General features: G+C 36.6%; 1 protein-coding gene across 1 annotated transcript in view; it reads left to right on the top strand.

Annotated features, from left to right (window-relative positions):
* Window positions 1-20,404, top strand: part of USP24 (ubiquitin specific peptidase 24) — a 144,785-nt gene that overhangs the window by 64,916 nt on the left and 59,465 nt on the right. Inside the window, exons 19-32 of the mRNA XM_011973840.1 lie at window positions 435-566; window positions 1,380-1,491; window positions 3,990-4,066; window positions 5,085-5,225; window positions 5,405-5,458; window positions 6,481-6,596; window positions 9,841-9,907; window positions 10,121-10,231; window positions 10,937-11,035; window positions 11,144-11,317; window positions 14,543-14,628; window positions 14,795-14,888; window positions 16,275-16,430; window positions 19,390-19,487. Of these exons, the coding sequence (XP_011829230.1) occupies window positions 435-566; window positions 1,380-1,491; window positions 3,990-4,066; window positions 5,085-5,225; window positions 5,405-5,458; window positions 6,481-6,596; window positions 9,841-9,907; window positions 10,121-10,231; window positions 10,937-11,035; window positions 11,144-11,317; window positions 14,543-14,628; window positions 14,795-14,888; window positions 16,275-16,430; window positions 19,390-19,487 (1,517 nt within the window). The remainder of the gene's footprint in view (window positions 1-434; window positions 567-1,379; window positions 1,492-3,989; window positions 4,067-5,084; window positions 5,226-5,404; window positions 5,459-6,480; window positions 6,597-9,840; window positions 9,908-10,120; window positions 10,232-10,936; window positions 11,036-11,143; window positions 11,318-14,542; window positions 14,629-14,794; window positions 14,889-16,274; window positions 16,431-19,389; window positions 19,488-20,404) is intronic.

The raw sequence follows: 20,404 nt of genomic DNA, 5'->3' as shown, positions 1-20,404 counted from the left end.
ATGATGAAGGAATAAACATCTTTTTCTTTGTTTTTGATCTGAAATAATAATTGCTAATTCAGTGGATAATGGGTTTTGTTTTTCAAATCAATTGATTAGCAATATTATAGTTCTTTAAAAAATTAGGAAAAAAATTTTTTTTTCCTAATTGTGAAATTAGGAAAGTTGTGAGTTTGTAGTGTTTTACTCTGAGATTGCTGAAATTACATTTTATTGACGTCCAAAATCAACCGAATTTCTAATAGACTTGAGATAGATAGCTGCTATTACATTGTACTATCAACTTGTAAACAGAATTCTAATATTTACTTTACCCTAAATTATATGAAAAAGGATTAAGTAAAACTGTTGTTAAAACTTAAGAGTTTTGTTTTAGTGTTGCTTTTAGAAATGAATGCCTGGAGTTAACTAATTAGCATTATTTCTTTTTGCAGTATTTAGAAGCACATCTAAAATTTCTGGCGTTTTTCTTGCAAGAAGCTACTCTGTATCTGGGCTGGAATCGTGCCAAGGAGATCTGGGAGTGTCTTGTAACTGGCCAGGATGTTTGTGAATTAGATAGAGAGGTAAGAAGATGGTAGTGTGGATAAAGTAAGGCAGAAATATTTAAATATTTCACTTTTTCTGAAAAGTGTTTTCACATCTTCTAAACACTTTTCAGTTTATATAAGCATAAATAGTATGGGCCAAGAACTGTAAGTGCTGAAAAAATGTTTTATATAACATGTATTCATGATAAAAATAAATGTATGAGTTCTTTGGTAATTTTGATACCATTCTGGATAAAATACCAAGTTTAACCAAATGAGTATAAAGAATTCTAGATATATTTAAGTTTTTTCCCCTCCATATGAAACTAATTTTAAATTATCAACAGAAAACTTTGAGTTCCTATAATGATGTTGCACCCCAAAAACAGTAAAGAAGAATTGGTACCTGGCCAAATTTTTTTTAAACTATAATTAAACAGCCAAAGATAGATTAAATCAGGAACAAAACACCTGTCTTGATGTTTTCTAACAGTGAATTTCATTTTCCTCATCTTATTTGACAGAATAATATTAACTACTTCCTAGACTTGTTGAAAGGCTTCACTATTGTGATAGTGCCTGGCGTAAGCAGGCAATAAATGTTGATGGAAAAACCCAAGTATAAAATCCAGTGAAAAGTATGAGTAGATATTTTCATTATCTAGAGGAAAGATTGCTAGTAACTGCTTCATTTAATTTCAGAATTCCAAGCATTTTAGCTTTGAGTGGTATTTTGACAATATAAACATTTGAAGTATTAAAATAATTTATCTTTACTTTTCCAGTTTGGAATATGTATGTGCCTGAAATGGATCTTAGTTACAGGGTAATATTTGTCTTATTCCACAGATGTGTTTTGAATGGTTTACAAAAGGGCAGCATGATCTGGAGAGTGATGTTCAGCAACAGCTCTTCAAGGAGAAAATTCTTAAATTGGAGTCATATGAAATCACTATGAATGGTAGGAAAAAACTTAAGATCATTTTTTTTCAGTACTTTTAAGTAAGAAGTGTTATTCTTTCCTTTACTTTTAATCCTCCTTCCCAGAAGCAACTAAACAGGAATATCATTCTAGAATTTTTCATGTACATATAAAGACATATTTAGTACTCAAATTCCTTTTTACATGAATGGTATCTTATAATTAGTTTTTAAATCATATGGCCTGCCGATCATTAAAAAGTCAGGAAACAACAGGTGCTGGAGAGGATGTGGAGAAATAGGAACACTTTTACACTGTTGGTGGGATTGTAAACTAGTTCAACCATTATGGAAAACAGTATGGCGATTCCTCAAGGGTCTAGAACTAGATGTACCATATGACCCAGCCATCCCATTACTGGGTATATACCCAAAGGATTATAAATTATGCTGCTATAAAGACACATGCACACGTGTGTTTATTGCAGCACTATTCACAATAGCAAAGACTTGGAATCAACCCAAATGTCCATCAGTGACAGATTGGATTAAGAAAATGTGGCACATATACACCATGGAATACTATGCAGCCATAAAAAAGGATGAGTTTGTGTCCTTTGTAGGGACATGGATGCAGCTGGAAACCATCATTCTTAGCAAACTATCACAAGAACAGAAAACCAAACACCGCATGTTCTCACTCATAGGTGGGAACTGAACAATGAGATCACTTGGACTCAGGAAGGGGAACATCACACACCGGGGCCTATCATGGGGAGGGGGAGGGGGGAGGGATTGCACTGGGAGTTATACCTGATGTAAATGACGAGTTGGTGGGTGCAGCACACCAACATGGCACAAGTATATATATGTAACAAACCTGCACGTTATGCACATGTACCCTACAACTTAAAGTATAATAATAATAAATAAATTAAAAAAAAAAATCATATGGCCTGCTAGGTCAAATTGCCAAATTGTCTTTTTAAAATTTCTTAGTACAAAAGGATTCATTAAGGTAAAAATGTATCAAAGTATAGAAATCCTCCTTTCAAGTGTTTCTTTTCATTGAATTTTTAAATTGAGATATAATTTACATACCATAAAACTCACTTTTTAAAGTGTACAAATGGTGGCTTTTAGTATATTCACAAAATTATGTGACCTTCACTCTGTTCCAATCCGAGAACATTTTCATCACCCCAAAAATAAACCTATACCCATTAACAGTCACTTTCCATTCATTTTATCCAGCCTCTAATCTATCTTCTGTCTTTATGGATTAGCCTAATCAGAACATTTTATATGAGTGGAATCATACACTGTGATCTGTTGTCTCTGACTTCTTTCATTGTATTAAGGCATAATGTTTTCAGGGTTCCCCCAGGTTATGGCATGTATCAGCACTTCGTTCCATTTTATGGCTTTATAATATTCCACTGTGTGGGTGTACCATATTTTATTTATCCACTCATGAGCTAATGAACATTTTGATTATTGCCCGTTTTTGGGTGTTATGGTTAATACTGCTGTAAACATTCATGTACAAGTTTTTCTGTGGGTATTAGTTTGCATTTCTCTTGGATGTATTTCTAGAAGTCAGATTGTTGTGATATGTAATTAACCTTTGAGGAACTGCCTGTTTTGCAAAGTGCCACACTATTTTGTAATTTCGTAATCCCACCAGCAATATATGAGGGTTCCAATTTCTTCACATCCTCACCAATACTTGTTATTATCTGCCTTTTTTTATTTTAGACATCCTAATGGGTATAAAGTGGTATCAGAATTTAATGGGTGTTTTTTTTTTTTGTTTGTTTGAGATGGAGTCTTGTTGTGTCGTCCAGGCTGGAGTGCAGTGGCATGATCTTGGCTCCACCTCCCAGGTTCATGTGATTCTCCTGCCTCAGCTTCCCAAGTAGCTGGGATTATAGGCACATGCCACCACACCTGGCTAATGTTTGTATTTTTAGTAGAGGCAGGGTTTTACCATGTTGGTCAGGCTGGTCTCAAACTCCTCACCTCAGATGATCTGCCTGCCTCAGCCTCCCAAAGTGCTGAGATTACAGGCTTGAGCCACCACGCCCGGCCAAATCTAATGGTTTTAATGTGCGGTTCTCTGGTGACTAATTATATTAAGCATCTATTTATATGTGCTTATTGGGCATTTGTTTATATTCTTTAGAGAAATCTTAAAATCTTTTGCCCATTTTAAAATGGGTTTGTCTTTTAATTGTTGAGTTGTAAGAGTTCTTTATGTATTCTGGATACTTAAAGAATCAGATAGTTGATTTGCAAGTATTTTCTTCTATTATGTGAGTTGTCTTTTCACTTCCTTGTTAGTGTCATTTGAAGCACTTAATTTTGATTATATCCGATTTACTAATATTTTCTTTTGTTGCTTCTGCTTTGGTACCATATCTAAGAAACCAATGCCAAGAGTCTTATGGTTTTAGTTCTTGATCCACTTTGAGTCTTTTCATTGATTATCTGTGTTACCTAGAGTACATGAATTTATTTGGCATTTTATAATTACAGGTTTTAACTTATTTAAAACTTTTTTTGAAAATGTGAATCTTTGTGATCATCGATTGAAAAGACAAGGAGCTCAGTTGGTAAGTATGTTATTCTCAAATCTAGAGAGTTTGGATAATCTAGTATAACTTGATATTCAGCAAAACAAAAACAAACAAAAAAAAAGTGTTGAGAGATAACATGGATTTTTTTTTTTTAAAGAACAGCATCTCCTTGACTGCCAGTTTCTACCTTGATGACAGAGCTTCTCCTAGAGTGCAAGGGAGGCTCCTACCTGCACTACCATGCCTCACCAGCTACCTGGGAGGACACCAGTCCCTCCTCACATCTCTCTGTTTCTGGCTGATCTAGGGACAGCCAGTGGCCTCCTGTGGCTACATGAATGCAGAGCAGGGATAGTTCACCTAAGCTTCCAACTCCTCAGATCCAGCAATTCACATGCACCTAAAAAAGCAAGCGCAGTCTTCGTCCTGGGATCACAATGGCAGGGATTTGGGGAGAAAAATTCAGGAATAGACAGGCAGGAAAACTAGGATGTACAGCTTATGTTTATATTTACACATACCCCTTTGGGGGAAAAGAAAAAAAGGCTTATTAACTCTTTTTCTACGTCCTTTTTATTCAAGACATGACTTCCTGGGTGGTAAGAGTTTTTACCAGATCTTACAAGCTCTGGGTCCTGCTGTTGCCTGCTGAGCTTTAGAAAGACCAGATTGAGCCCCAAGAATTAGTGACCACTTCTGGCTTGACTGTGTTTCCTTTTGAAGAAAAGCTCCTGAAAATGGTGCCCATCTCACTCCTCCTCTATTTCTGCTTCAGTAGCCTGTCGGGCTGTGTGTCCAGTTTGGGTCTAGGGATGTCTGAAGAGATATCTCCATACCTATCCTGGTTCCCATGGAATTTGCCCAGTGCTTCTGTGGTTGGTTGCTTTTTAAAGTTCCACATCAGTATAATATTATTTTCATATAGCTGAGGTTTTGCAGCCTTAATTCGTATTGAACTGAAGAAGTGTGGACTCGTGATGTAACAAAATAATTGTTTGTGGTTTTGTAATTTTGTGATCCTGATATGCTTTATAATTTTTCTTCTTTTGAACAGTATGTAGAAAAGCTGGAATTGATAGGAATGGATTTCATTTGGAAAATAGCCATGGAATCACCTGATGAAGAAATTGCTAATGAAGCTATTCAGCTAATCATAAACTATAGTTACATTAATCTAAATCCTAGATTAAAGAAGGTAGGTATCTAAGGAAAGAAGTTACCCATACACAAGAAAGCAGAAAATTATATATATATTTTAGTGATAAGCTATGATCCTTGGCATGACCAAAAATTGGCTTATTTTGATATTTTGTGCTGAATAATGATTACAACTAAATGTCAAGGACTAATTGTAATTTCCATATACTCTTTCAGGATTCAGTATCTTTACATAAGAAATTCATTGCTGATTGCTACACAAGATTAGAAGTGAGTAGCAAATTTTATTTAACCTCTCTTTGAGGTAAATTTTTTTTTCTTTTGTAATTTTATCTTTTTAGTTAATTTATAATGTTGATGTTTGTGGCTGGATCCTATTGAAGAATTTATCAATAGTACCATATTGTGGCATAGGGAACAGATGTTTGCCCAATATATAAGTGTACTTTATAGGAAATCTTTCTCCCTCTCATCAGCTGTTTTCCCCACTCCATCCACCTTCCTCCCCTTTTGGAGTATAGGAACTATCTTCAGAAAATAGGTCGTCTATACATTCCATGTTTGTAATAGAATCTTTTTCTCTTTTTTCTTTTTCTGTTCAGGAATTTTATACAAGCACTGCTTCTTTTCTTTTTTTTTTTTTTACTTTATGTTTCACCTAGTTATACCATAAATGTTATTAAAGGCCACAGCAGGACAGTTAGTAGTAGGTGGTATTGGTTGTCTTTGTCCATTAGAAGCCTGCTGTGTAATGCTACCTCACATGTATCTCTTTTATTTGTAGCATGACGGTTAAAGCATTAAACATTCATATTCAGTTGATATGCTTAAGTTTCATATCTAATCAAAAATATTCCAAAAGCCTAAAATGCTACTGCCTCCCAACTCCAATAAGTTAAACTTTCTGATGATAAGTATGTGCTAGAATATGTACAGTATTTCCCTAATTGTGACTTCTATCCAAATATGTCACTATAAAAAAATATTCAAGTATTCAAATACCCTTTATGAGGTCCCATGTAAGTATTAACATATGTATGTAGGGCACTAGTTCTCAGCTGGAGCTTATTTTGCCTCTGGGGGTCATTTGGTAATATCTGGAGACATTTTTGGTTGTCACAACTAGAAGCATCCTACTGGTCCCTAGGTAGGTAGAGGCCAGGGATCCTGTTAAACATCTGGCAATGAATGCCCAGGCCAGCCCTCTGCAACAGCAAATTATCCTGTCCAGAATGTCATTAGCGTCCAGATTGAGAAACCCTGATAAAGAATGATTGTTTGGTATCTTTTAGGCAGCCAGTTCAGCACTTGGTGGCCCCACTCTAACACATGCTGTGACCAGAGCAACAAAAATGCTTACAGCAACTGCCATGCCAACTGTAGCAACCTCAGTTCAGTCTCCTTATAGGTAAGTGATCAGAAGTGAAAAATACACAACACACATACGTCAGTTTTCTTAAATGGTATTTTTTATGTAGGTTTCTGAATTATTGATTTCCTCATTTTGTATCATAATTTTTGCAAGCTGTCATAATCCTGAGAATTACATGTTCCCCATCATACACCCCTGAATCTGTGTCTCTTTGGAAGTTCTCTGTGTAGGTCATCACCAGAACCACCCAAGTACTGCCCTGTGCCTACCCTTCTACCTGGTGGACAAGTCTTCTTGTTTTAGTTTTTATTTGATTCATTTTACTTTTATTCTATGTAGTATGAATAACTTACTGTTTAGAATGGAATACACATACATTGTATGAAGATTAATTTTTTTCAAGTTTAAAATATTTACTTAGGCTTTTCTCCTTGAATACTCAAGCTCAGAGCATTAATAGGGTAAGCAGAATGAAGTGGAAGATGATTAATTAAAATTATGCATTATAGTATAATCATAAAATATTCAAATAATAAAAATATTTTTCAAAATAATTTTTAGTGAGAACTTTATCCCCCATTGTTTGTGTTAAAACTTTAAACTGACATTGTCTCTTTTTTTTTTTTTTGTACATTGTCTCTTAATCTATTACACTGCTGTTTTTTGAGTTTTCAGTTATTATTGATGAAATCTTTTTTTTTTGAGGCGGAGTCTTGCTCTGTCGCCCAGGCTGAAGTGCAGTGGCGCGATCTCGGCTCACTGCAAGCTCCGCCTCCCGGATTCACGCCATTCTCCTGCCTCAGCCTCCCATGTAGCTGGGACTACAGGCGCCCGCCACCACGCCCGGCTAATTTTTTTTTTTTTTTGTATTTTTAGTAGAGACAGGGTTTCACCGTGTTAGCCAGGATGGTCTCGACCTCGTGATCCACCTGTCTCGGCCTCCCAAAGTGCTGGGGTTACAGGCGTGAGCCACCGTGCCCAGCCATATTGATGAAATCTTGAGTTTAACATCTGCTGTAGTTCTTTGATGTCAGAGAACTACAGCAGATGCTAAACTCAGATTTCATGAATAGGAGGTATAGGAGAAACAAGGCATAATTTGGAACGTTATATGGAAGTAACTAAAATACTTTTGTGGGTTTCTTATGAGCCTCTACTGGTAAGCAGCACCACGTCATTGTTTCCCAGAAAACTGGCGAGTGCTCTGGGAAGGGCTTGCTCTCCGTACCTCACTCTGCTGCTGCCCTCTAGTGATGGGTACTCATAGAGTCTGTCTCTACTCTAGAGTGACTATTCTTACTCACAACTGAATAAGGGTATTCCTTTGCTTGTTAAAGCCTTCCTTTAAAAAGGGGAATCAAGGCAGTGAGTCCTTTCCCCCATTCTTCTTTTTCTTTTTCTTTTTCTTTTTTTTTTGAGACGGAGTCTCGCTCTGTCGCCCAGGCTGGAGTGCAGTGGCGCAATCTGGGCTCACTGTAAGCTCCGCCTCCCGGGTTCACACCATTCTCTTGCCTCAGCCTCCCGAGTAGCTGGGACCACAGGCGCCCGGCACCATGCCCGGCTAATTTTTTGTATTTTTAGTAGAGACGGGGTTTCACCGTGTTAGCCAGGATGGTCTCGATCTCCTAACCTGGTGATCCGCCCGCCTCAGCCTTCCAAAGTGCTGGGATTACAGGCTTGTGCCACTGCTCCCAGCCCATTCTTCTTTTTAAAAATGACTTGAGTACTGTGTCACTATACTTCGTTAATATGAAGGAAGCCGATAAACTCAGACTTCATTTTTAGATGGCAGAAGTAATGATAGATTCAACTCATAATAAGAACACTAACATGACTTGCACATTCCTACATTCTTGGAAGTATATCTCAAATAGACTTTCATTTAAAATGTATATTAAGAATTCCCAATTACATGTTTGTAAGATGTAGTCCATTTCTATGACTCAGTTCCTTAATAGTTTTATTTATCTGATAAATTAGAATGTAAGTGTATTTTATGTGCTTTTGGGTTAGGATGTCCAAACTCCTACTTCTTTAAATGACTATGCTTTTTTTTTTTTCTCTTTACTAAGTGCTTTTTATTCTGAATCATTTCATATTTAGTGGACTACAGAGAAAAACCACATAATTTAAAATATTCTTATTACAAACTAAATTGGATTAATAAGAATATATAGTTTCAAAGTCGAATTTGAACCAGAACATTGTAGTTTATCTCATTTCACTAGTTTGGAAAGATCTTTTCAGTATCCATAATTGTTCCAACTTGGGGTAGTGGGGTTTCTGTCATCTGTACAGTATTTCATAATACTGTCTGTGATTTAATTCATTATTGAGGCATAATTTAAAAACAGTTCACTCAATAGTTCACTCACTTATTATGGACTTAAATATTTTCTAAAAATTTTTCATCTGAATTTCAAGTTCTAGTTCTTGCCCATAGACTGGAATAATTTAGAACTCCGTTAAATATATTTAATAGAACTGCTGAAATGTGTTTAATCAGCTGTTTTTAGAGTGAAATTTTTGGTACTGCTAATCAGCATACCAGACCAATTGTTAGAAAATGGTGGTACCTCTTTTCAGTTTTAGAAATATACCTCTTTGAAATATCTAGACTCTCGGGAATATAAAATGTTTAAATTAAGAGGACTTGGATTTTCATTTCTTAATGTTAATACATGCAATGTTCTCTTTAGTAAAGTATGGGGTTATGACTATATAAGCTGATGAATATTGCAGTCTGATTATTTCAACTGATAAGTAAGATCCCATAAGTCTTCAACCAAAAGAGACCTCAGATTTCAGATAGCAACTTTTGTTTGTGTCATACTTACTGATTTGCATTTGTCTTCTAATTCTCAGGCAGTTCAGAACTTTGTCAGATTTCATGTGTTCACAGAATTGTATGTCATATTTTAGTTACAAGATTAATGAGAGTCAAACTCACTGATTTCATTCTTGATGAATTAATGGACAGATAGGCCTAGAAACCCAGGTCCTCCATTTGTGGAATAACTGTTTAAAGAATTAAATAGAAGAAAGGAAAGGAAACATGGGGAGGTACAGGCTTCTCCCTTATTCCATCTGTATGCTACAGCTGTCAGCTGGTAGAACCACCTCCCCATTGGGTAAAAGGGAAGTTTAATCTTTGCAAATTTCAGTCCTTGACCACTGAGTGCTAACTGTTACCGTGGTTTTGGTGAAACAGACTAGAATTGAGGTCAGATCAGTAACTCACTTCAAATACATTGTAATACTTTTTTTTTTTAATCTGTAGATCCACTAAACTTGTAATAATTGAGAGACTGCTGCTTCTGGCAGAGCGCTATGTGATCACTATAGAGGTAAGCCGCTTCCTTCTTTTAAGACGCATGTTGCTTAGGCTGGGCTCAAGCCATCTTGACACCTCAGCCTTTCTAGTAGCTGGGAGTTTAACACACCACCACACCCAGTTAGCATCTCTTTTCTTAAGAAAGCATCTTCATTCATCATATGTACATAGGTATGTATTTCTGATGTGGTACTGTCCATCTGACTTGACTTATTTGTTTTTTAAGGATTTTTACTCTGTTCCACGAACTATTCTACCTCATGGTGCCTCATTTCATGGACATCTTTTAACTCTTAATGTTACCTATGAGTCTACCAAAGATACCTTCACTGTTGAGGTAGGTTTACATTAAGAACTATAGCCATTTTCATGTTGTCTTATTAGTTTCATAAAGCAGTCTTGATTGAGATAGCTACATAAATAATCATTCTAAAGGTTGTTTGGTAAACAGATGTAGAATAAAGACCTGAAATGAAACTGTGGGGTATAAGCAGATATATAAATAAATATTATATAATGTCAGGCAGTGGTGAGTATTATAAAGAACAAATAAGAGTAAAGTAGGATACATTGGTGAGGACGGTGATAAGAGGGTGATGGGAATGCACAAAATATTTTATTTAAAGGTGGACAGGGAAAGGTCTCTCTCAGGTGGTGACATTTGAGCACAAACTTGAGTAAAGTGACAGGGTAAATGACGTTTGCTTGGGAGAACATTCCAGGCAAATGGAGGAACAGGTACAAAGGCAAGCAAGGTGGCTGGTGTGAGGGGAGCACAGTGAAAAAGGGAAAGAGTGGACAACACCACAGTGGAAGAAGGGCTTGAGGTCTCATTCCATGCTTGATGGGGAGGAGGTGGAGTGTGGAATGGAACATTTAATTATAGCAGAAGGGAAGCCTCACGAGGGTAGGGGTTCTTGTCTTTATGTTCCCTGCTGTGTTCCCAGCTTCTAGAACAGTGCCCATTACCTAGTAAGTGACCAGTTGTTTAAATGAATAAATAAATGAATTCTCTCACAACATGTTTAATTTTATTTTACAGGCTCACAGTAATGAAACCATAGGGAGTGTCCGGTGGAAAATAGCCAAGCAGTTGTGCTCTCCTGTGGATAATATACAGATATTTACAAATGATAGCCTGGTAGGTTTAAATAAGCAGTTTTTATGAATAATAAATGATACAAATATTTAGCCTGATATGAATAATTTCCTCTTTTCCTCTCGATAATTAAGAAACCACTTTTTGCAGCTGACAGTGAATAAAGATCAAAAGCTACTCCACCAACTGGGCTTTTCTGATGAACAGATCCTTACAGTGAAGACTTCTGGCAGTGGGACCCCATCTGGGAGTTCAGCAGATTCTTCAACCAGCTCCAGCAGCAGCAGCAGTGGGGTTTTTAGTTCTTCATACGCCATGGAGCAGGTACTGGGTGATCAATTTCAATTTAAAAACAAGAACTTAACAATCACTGTCTTTTTGTGTTCAGCCCATATGGGTTTGGATGATGATATCCTTTTCTCTCAGACAAGTTCTGACTCTTCCAAACTGTATAACAAAGGCTGGGATTCAGTTGAGAGAAGAAGATAATATAATTTACCAGCCTTCTGAGTCAATCACTGAATGATTCTGCCTGGCCACTCACTGTCCTCTCATGCATCTCTCTCTTCATTGATTTTTTTTTTCCCCCTCTCTACTGGGTCATTCCCATTAGTGTTCAAGCATGTTGTGTTATTTCCTCCATCTTAAAGAAACTCTTCACCCCATTTCCACTTTAGTTTCTGCCCCATTCTCCTTCCAAAATCAGCAAAGCTCCTTGAAAGAGTTGTCTAAACTTCTTTCCAGCTTTTCTTTGACATCCTGTCTTGATCTCTCTTGATAAGAATTAACCTCTTTTCAAGTTAGTCTGTCACCTCCACCTCTTAGTCCTTGTCTTCTTGGTGTTTCATTGAAGCTGATACGTGTGGTCACTTCCCCGTTGGAACACTCTTCACTTGGCTTTCAGGACTTGTGTGACTTTCCACTGCCTCTCTGCCTGTTTGGTTTTTTTGTTTGGTTGGTTTTTTGTTTTTTGGTCTCCTTTGCCATTTTCTCTTCATCTCCCTGATCTCTGTACTGAGGAGTTCCCTGGCCCAATCTTTGGACCTCTCCTCTGTCTACAGTCATTCCCTTAATAATCTCATCCAATCTCCAGTCTCAGCATATTGTGTGTACATTGCTGACTTCTAGTTTTTAGCTTTAACCATCTCTTAAGTGTCTACAGGGCACCCCAATCCTAATTTATTGCAAATTGAACTCCTTATACCCTTTTCCCCACTACCTCACTCCCACTCCAAATCTCTTTCTTGCTGTGTCGCAAATGATGGCATCTCCAGTCTTCTAGTTGGCTCATGTCAGAATCTTTGGGTTCCTTCTTTCACACCCGTGTCCATGAGCAAATTCTTGACTCCACCTTCAGAATGCATCGAGAATCCAGCTACTTTTTTCTGCATCCACAGCTTGCACACCAGTCTAGGCAATCACCATGCCTCACCTGGCGTGTTTTAATAGTATCCTAACTGCTCTCACAGTTTCTGCTCTTACACCAGTTCAGTCTCTTCGCTACAGGGCACCCAGTGGCCCAGGATCTTACTAAACATAAGTCAGATTGTACCACTCTGCCCGAGTGGCTCCTGTCTCACTCAGAATAAGAGCCAGTCTTTACTGGGACCTTCAGGGCCTTCCTAATGTGTCCCCCAGAGCCTCTCCAAGGTTGTCTCCTGTGAGCTTCTCCTCTCACCACTCCAGCCGCACTGGCCTCCACGTTGATCCTCAAATAGCATGGTCTGTGAACTTGCTCTTCCCTGTGCCTAAACTGTTCTTTCCTGATATATAGGTGGCTCACTCTCACTTTCTTCAGCTTTTACTCATATTCTCAGGCAGCCTTCTTTGACTGTCTTATCTAGATTTTCAGCCTCTTTCCTATCCCTGTATCTTTTTATTTCCCTTCCCTACTTTTTTTTTTCTTTAGCATACTGTGTATTTTATTTATCTTGTTTATCTCTCTCCCCCAATAAAATGTAAGCTCCATGAAAGCAGATTTTCTTCTGATTGGTTCACTGCTGCATCCTTGACACCCAAAACAGTGCCTAGAACACGATAGATAATCAGTATTTCAGTGACTTCATGAATTGATTTATTTTGTACCTTGTCTGTGTTAGGACTCCAGGTGTACAAAGCTGCGTAAGACTGTTCTGCTTTTTTGGCTTCTATATAGAAAGCAAGCTAATGTAAAATAAAGGTATTGAAAAGACATATACAGTTTTTTCCCCCTATGGTTATTATATATATTTCTTTAATTCCAAACATAAGACTTTGTGTGACTGCATCTTTTTAATTTACAGAGCATAAACCTTACTAGAGAGATCAAAGAATTCTTAAAGTTTAGTGCAAGTTGAGTAGTCCTTAGGATTTTAGAATATTTGCATATACATAATGAGATATCTTGAGGATGGGACGCAAATCCAAACACTAAATTTATTTATGTTTCATATACACCTTATATACATAGCCTGAAGGTAATTTTATACAACATCTTAAGTAATTTTGTGCATGAAACAAGATTTTGACTGAAATCGATTACATGAGGTCAGGCATGGAATTCTCCACATGTGATGTCATGTTGGCACCCAGAAAATTTCCGATTTTGGAGAATTTCACATTTCAGATTTTTGAATTAGGGATACCCAGCCTGTGTTGGTGTTGTGGGGTTGTCAAAGTTAACTGTATTGAAAGATTGGGTGTGGTGGTGTGGTGGCTCATGCCTGTAATCCTAGTAGTTTGGGAGACTGAGGCAGGAGGATTGCTGGAGGCCAGGAGTTCAAGACCAACGTGGACAATATTGTGAGACCCCCATCTCAATATTTAAAAAAATTATGTTTCATATATAACAAGAATTTTAAAAAGAAATCCCACTCAGAATGGTATTATAGCAGCTAAATAACAACAAAAACAATGTACATAGTGTCTTCAAGTTTACTAATTTTTACCTGTCTCACATTTATCCTGAATTTATTAAAAATCTTCCCACTTGTAAATACATTGTGTAATGATGTCCGATTTCTTATTCCTTATAACCAGAAAATAGTACTTTAATCATATCCGAATCTCTTTTATGCAGTTATAACCATTTTGTCTTTTCTGATCTTTAGGAAAAAAACATGGTAACTTCTTTTTCTCAACTTAAATTACATATATCTAGTGTTATGTGTGAATGTAGATACATAAACACACTACTTTTGTTTTCACATCACTCACCCTGTTCTCTGCTAGTGAGCAGTCATTAGCTCAGTGGTGCCTGCTCTCCATTATATTAATTACATATGCCCTCTGCTTTACCTCTCTGCTACTGTGCCTGCCTTTGTCATCTTAGTCCCTTCACTGGCAGGTGGCCGGGATAAGGGAGAGCAAGTAATACACACTAGAAGGTAGTGATCCCTCATCTATTATGTTCCAATGTGGTGTTCTTCAGTACAGATGAGCACTGTGCTTCCCTCAAGCTTTACGGTGACCAGCCTTTCAGAACTAGTATTTTTATTGCTTGTAAGTTTGATTAGGAAAGGAGAACATTCTTTTGTAAATTTGAATTTCTATTTTGCTTTTTTCCATCAGGAGAAATCCCTCCCTGGCGTAGTGATGGCTCTCGTATGTAATGTATTTGACATGCTTTATCAGCTCGCCAATCTGGAAGAGCCAAGGTAAATATAAATATTTGTGAGACTTGGGCAGAGAGAAGGTTACTAACATTAGGGAGCCAAGTCACTTTTCACTTGAAATGCATTTTATTTTATATTCCGTGCAAATGGACTTTGTTATTAAACTATGGCTTATATGTAAAAAAAATTTGTATCTGAAAAACTTTAGGATAACTCTACGAGTACGGAAGCTTCTGCTCTTGATACCTACTGATCCAGCCATTCAGGAAGCCCTTGATCAACTTGATTCTTTAGGAAGAAAGGTATGAGTATTTTTGATAGTTATTTAACTAGCATGACAATTTTATATCACAATTCAGTGAGTGAAAATGCAACTTGAAATCACGTCAAGGTCATATGATATCATCTTTCCCATACTGTTTTTTGTTCTTTTGAAAAACACCTTTGCCAGCCCAGTGCAGTGACTCACGCCTGTAATCCCAACAATTTGGGAGGCCGAGGTCGGAGGATGGTTTAAGCCCCAGAGTTCAAGACCAACCTGGACAATGTAGGGTGACCCCATCTCTACAAATTAAAAAATTACCCTGGTGTGATGACATGTACCTGTAGTCCCAGCTACTCAGGAGGCTGAGGTGGGAGGATAGCTTGAACCCAAGAGATCGAGGCTGCAGTGAGCCAAGATTATACATGCACTCCAGCCTGGGCAACAAAGTAAGATCCTGTCTCAAAAAAAGAAAAGAAAAAAAAGAAAGAAATACCTTAGCCATAAATGGAAATCAGAACTTAATGTTGGCTTTTAAAGTGCCTATATAAAAGTCAATAATGACATCAGGTTTCAGAACTGGAAAGAACCTTTAATATCATCTACCTTTCCACCTCCTCATGTTATATATTAGGAAACCAAAGCTCAAAGAGATGAAGTTACTTGTCCCAGATCAGACTCTAGTTGTGATTCAGCTGAGAAGTTTTTCATTAGCTATGATGCCTCTTTGAATCTGATTGTTGCCTATGTCTGAGTTGCTTATATAAATGGATTACCATTTAATTTTTTCACAGTTGATATTTAAAGTTCATTTGTGTTAATTGTTAGAATGTGGTTCCTTAAGAGATATATCTACATATTAATATTGTGTCTTATCTATAATACTGTTTAATTATGTTCTCAGAATAAATTCATGTAGAAAAAGTTGTTAGAACTGTATTTTCTATTTTATAATTTAGTGTTAGAAATTTAGGTCAGCTCAGTCACGTCATTTATTGCTTATAAATTAATTTGAAGGATAAGCAAACTAATGTAATTATAAAATATATCACTAGTATTAGCTTAACACATTTTTCAAGCCTACCACTTTAGCAGTCTTATAATTTTATTATCAGTATTTAGAGATACAAATTTTAAACACAGAAACAAATTAAAATGACCTTCTCAGTGTTGCTTAGAATACATGCTCAGAAGCATTCGTGTAGTATTTGAATCTTATTGAACACTTAGAATTTGTATGATCAAGTTTGATGTTTTAATGTGTTTTTATGAAGTAATGTGGTTTTATGAAGTTAATTTTTAGAAAATAACATTGGTGTGGCTTATATTAAAGAGGGAAAGAATATTAGAACATGTACTAAGATCTATTTCTCTTTAATTTGTCCTTTTAAGAAGTTTACGTCTTTTTTTATTCTCTTCAACTTAGAAAACATTGCTGTCTGAATCAAGTTCTCAGTCCTCAAAATCTCCATCCCTGTCATCAAAGCAACAGCACCAGCCAAGTGCCAGTTCAATTTTAGAAAGTCTGTTTCGATCTTTTGCCCCGGGAATGTCTACCTTCAGAGTGCTCTACAACTTGGAAGTAAGAAACCTAATTTCTTTCCGTTTCCTTTTGACAGATCTATTTGGATTTATAGATTCATGCTTTCACATGTCAGAAATAAGTAAATAGGTTTCTGTTATGTGATGATTGGTTGAAAATTAGTTTTAAGAAATAGATTATAAATTGAAACTTCTTTGCCTTTGAATATGCAAAAGATTATTTTTATCACTACCTTAGCCCATTTGGGCTGCTATAACAAATCACTATAGACTGGATGGCTTAAACTGCAAGCATTTATTTCTCATAGTTGGAGTGGCTAGGGAGTCCAAGATCAAGACACTGGCAGATTCGGTGTCTGGTGTGGGCTGGCCTCCTGGTTCATAGATGGTACCGCCTCACTGTGTCCTCACTTCCAAAATAGGAATTTTAGGGGAATACAAACACTCAGTTCGTTGCAATTAGCCTCCCCAAAGGAAGCTTTAAACTAATACATTTAATTGTTTACTGTCTATAAGTTATAGTGGTAGTTAAAGGAACAAAGTTGGAAAAAAACAAGATATTCTCTCCAAGATCTTGTGAGTAAGACATATGGAAGCTGGATATACTGATTCTGGATGACAGAGTGTAAACAAAGCACTATGTGAAAGTGACCAACTGGAATCAGTTCTGCTCTTGGAGAGTAATAGGTCAGACCCTCATACCACTTTTGGTTTGAAGAAAATAAGGCCCTAAGTGATTTTGCTTTGTTTTAGGACGTTATATCTAGGCAATAAAGAATCCATATCAGTGCCTAAGCAATCTTAATTATTATATCATGTATCTTAAGTACACAAAAGTCAAACTTTTTAAGAGGGTACCTGCATTTTTTCCAAGTTTCATTTCATTGACAATCTAATTGGGAGCATATAATTATAGTCCTTCATTTTTCCACTCGTTGCTTGTACAATGTGATAACTTTTCATACAAACAGTATCTTATTGCTTCAGGGTGTGATGACATTTCATATTTGCCTTAATCATTCTTGTGAAAAGACATATTGGTCTAAAAAGGAAAAAGTACTTAGCAAATATTTTAAAAATTAAGCATGTCCTTGTTTAGTGTGAACATTTAAAAATATATACAGTATTCAGCATGAAAACCATTTTCAAGGTTGAGTCATCCCTGTGTTTAAGAATTAACTTTATGAAATGTAGTAGCATTCAGTATAGTATTAAGTTATAACAACAGCATGAAGTACCAAAGTGCTTTCTGTTTAGATTATATTTTACACTTTCGTGCATACTGAGGAGGCTTATTCAAAATGAAAATACTAACTTAGTGTTCACTCTGTTTAATAAACAGATGTCAAAAAATAAAATGTATGCAGTATTCCAAAACAGAAAATTGCCTAGGAATTTTTAGCCCATTTAAGTCTATAGAATTTGCATCTTGTGATTCCTGCCAGATCTGTCATTTGTTTTTAAATGATTATCTCCAAAAAGTTCAAGTATAATTTTTAACACCCACATTTGATAGAAAAACAGAATGGTCCAACAATGGGTCAACTTGTCATCAACTATCTGAATTACATTATCTTAGAGCCATAGCACTGCAGTAGTAAAATACCTCTGGTATCATTTTAGGACTCCTGAGTAAGTGTGAATTCCTTTGATATTTTTTGTTTTGATTTAGATACACAAAACAGTTGGAAACCTAACACTCCCAAAAGCTCTTATTTTGCTGTCAGCTAAAAGGTTAATTTCTTTACAATTTGTTCATTAACTTTTGTTTACCTGCTAGGAAACTTCAAAGTGAATATTTCCGTGTCTTTGAAGAAACCTGTCAATTCACTAAATTGTTGTCCATTAAGCATGAGATGGGTGGGATCGGAGTGTCCATGTAGACAAAGAGCTCTATATGCTTGAAGGGCTTAGAAGAGCACAGGTTCCTTTTCTCCCATGTAATGCTCTTTATCCCAGGTTGGTGGACCTGTTTCTCCAAGAGCAACCTGAGAAGAAGGCATCTTTAACAAAATCCCACATTAAGTTCTAAACTCATAAAACTCATGGGTTCATAGAATCAGATTTTTTTAGACTGGAAAATGATCTTGAGCCACATCTAGTTTAAGACTGAGGCAATGTGAGTTTTTATTTTTAAATCATAACTAAATAAGCAGTTGTTTATTGAGTACTTATTTTGTCCTGATGCTTCTACTAAGCACCTTTAAGCTTGTGCTGTAGTATTTTATCCTTTGATCTTCCTGTAAAGGTAATTACTATGCTCACTTAGTGATGAGAAAACTAGTACAAAAGGGAGCATTGTATGCCTAAGGTCTCTCAGCTAGGTAAAACTAGAATGTGAACTAGATTTGTAGTCTTGGCTATAGTATGGTTATTTATGTGAAATTCTGCCCAACCAAAGTATTCAGTTGAACTCCACTGTAGGTAGGCATTGCGGCATCATAGAAGGGCATGAGTGTTAGAATGAGACACATCTGAATTTGAATTCTAACCGTGCGACTTTGGGTGGGCGGTCACTTAACCTACTTAACCTTTCAGGTCTCAGTTCTCTCACCTATCAAGTAAAATACATATGCCTGATACGTTGTAGGTGTTCAATAAATAGGAGTTAGAGTTATTGGGGAACTCATCCTGCATTTTTAATATATGGGCTGTTTTATAAAACTTTGGTTTATATCTTAAGAATATATCTAGCATATCACATGGAATTATCTGTTCTTATCTAAGCCTGAGGGCCTGAGACTTTCATGTTTGCCAGTTTCATGAAAAGAACACACCAACTTTCTCTAGAATGGAAAGATTTTTCTTCCAAAGTAAATAGAATAGGGAAAATGTGATTATTTTATCGTGAAACATCAGCTTCTACATACTTCTGGGGGAAAAACAGTGTGCAACATTTAAAGAAATTCTAACTCAAGTTGTCTGAATGTTTTATTTAATAAAAGAGTAATTTCTGCTGAAAATGTGTGAATGAGTAATTGTGCTTACCTATTTCCTAGGTTCTAAGCTCCAAACTCATGCCAACAGCTGATGATGACATGGCCAGAAGCTGTGCCAAATCCTTCTGTGAAAACTTCCTCAAAGCCGGCGGTTTGAGGTTGGAGTTTCAATGTCATGTTACATGAGTTGCCGAACATGAATATAGTTATTTTAGTTAATTTCCCCTGCAAAGTCTTGCTTATTCCTACAAGGTATCATATGACTCATTGTGAGAGTTCTTATAAGAAAGAATGATGTTTCAGTCCTTTAGAATATTTTAAATCCTTTTATTACTTCTGATTATTTGAAAAATGTATGGAAACATGTCTCCCGTCTGGTAGTGGGGGACATCTTCAAGAAGAGTAGAAGCAAGGAGACTGTATCTGTTTCTTTTGTGTCTCATGTCAGTTTGAAATAAGGTGAATTTGATCCCTATAAATCCATGTTGTGCAAGGTATTAGTGTTGTGGATGCAAAGATAAATTAGATATTATCTCTGCCTTTGAGAGGCAGCTGATGGTTTAACAAAGAATAACAAACAGCTAGGTAACTATATTATAAGTATTAAAATAGGCCAGGCATGGTGGTTCGTGCCTGTAATCCCAACACTTTGTGGGGCTGAGGCAGGAGGATCACTTGAGCCCAAGAGTTTGAGATCGTCCTGGGCAACGTAGTGAGACCTCATGTCTACGAAAAATAAAAATAAAAAAATAGCTGAGTGTGATGACATGCACCTGTAGTCCCAACTACTTGGGATGCTGAGGTGGGAGGATCACTTGAGCTTGGGAGGTAGAGGTTTCAGTGAGCCATGATTGCACCACTGCACTCCACCCTGGCAACGGAACAAGATCCTGTCTCAAAAAAAAAAAAAAAAAAAAAGATATTAAAACAGAGCTATGTATAAAAAATACTTGTGACGGGGAGGGGCGAGAAAGTGGTGGTTAAATTGGTTGAATTTGCTTAGGGTCATAAGGTTAGGAAATGATTCACAGAAAATGACCGTTGAGCTAGGAATTGGGAAATTATTTACCTAGAA

This window comes from Mandrillus leucophaeus, unplaced genomic scaffold (genome assembly GCF_000951045.1).
Source record: "Mandrillus leucophaeus isolate KB7577 unplaced genomic scaffold, Mleu.le_1.0 Scaffold14, whole genome shotgun sequence".
Lineage (NCBI taxonomy): Eukaryota > Metazoa > Chordata > Mammalia > Primates > Cercopithecidae > Mandrillus > Mandrillus leucophaeus.
Note: the sequence above shows the minus strand (reverse complement) of the source record. Positions and strands in the feature narration are given on the sequence as shown.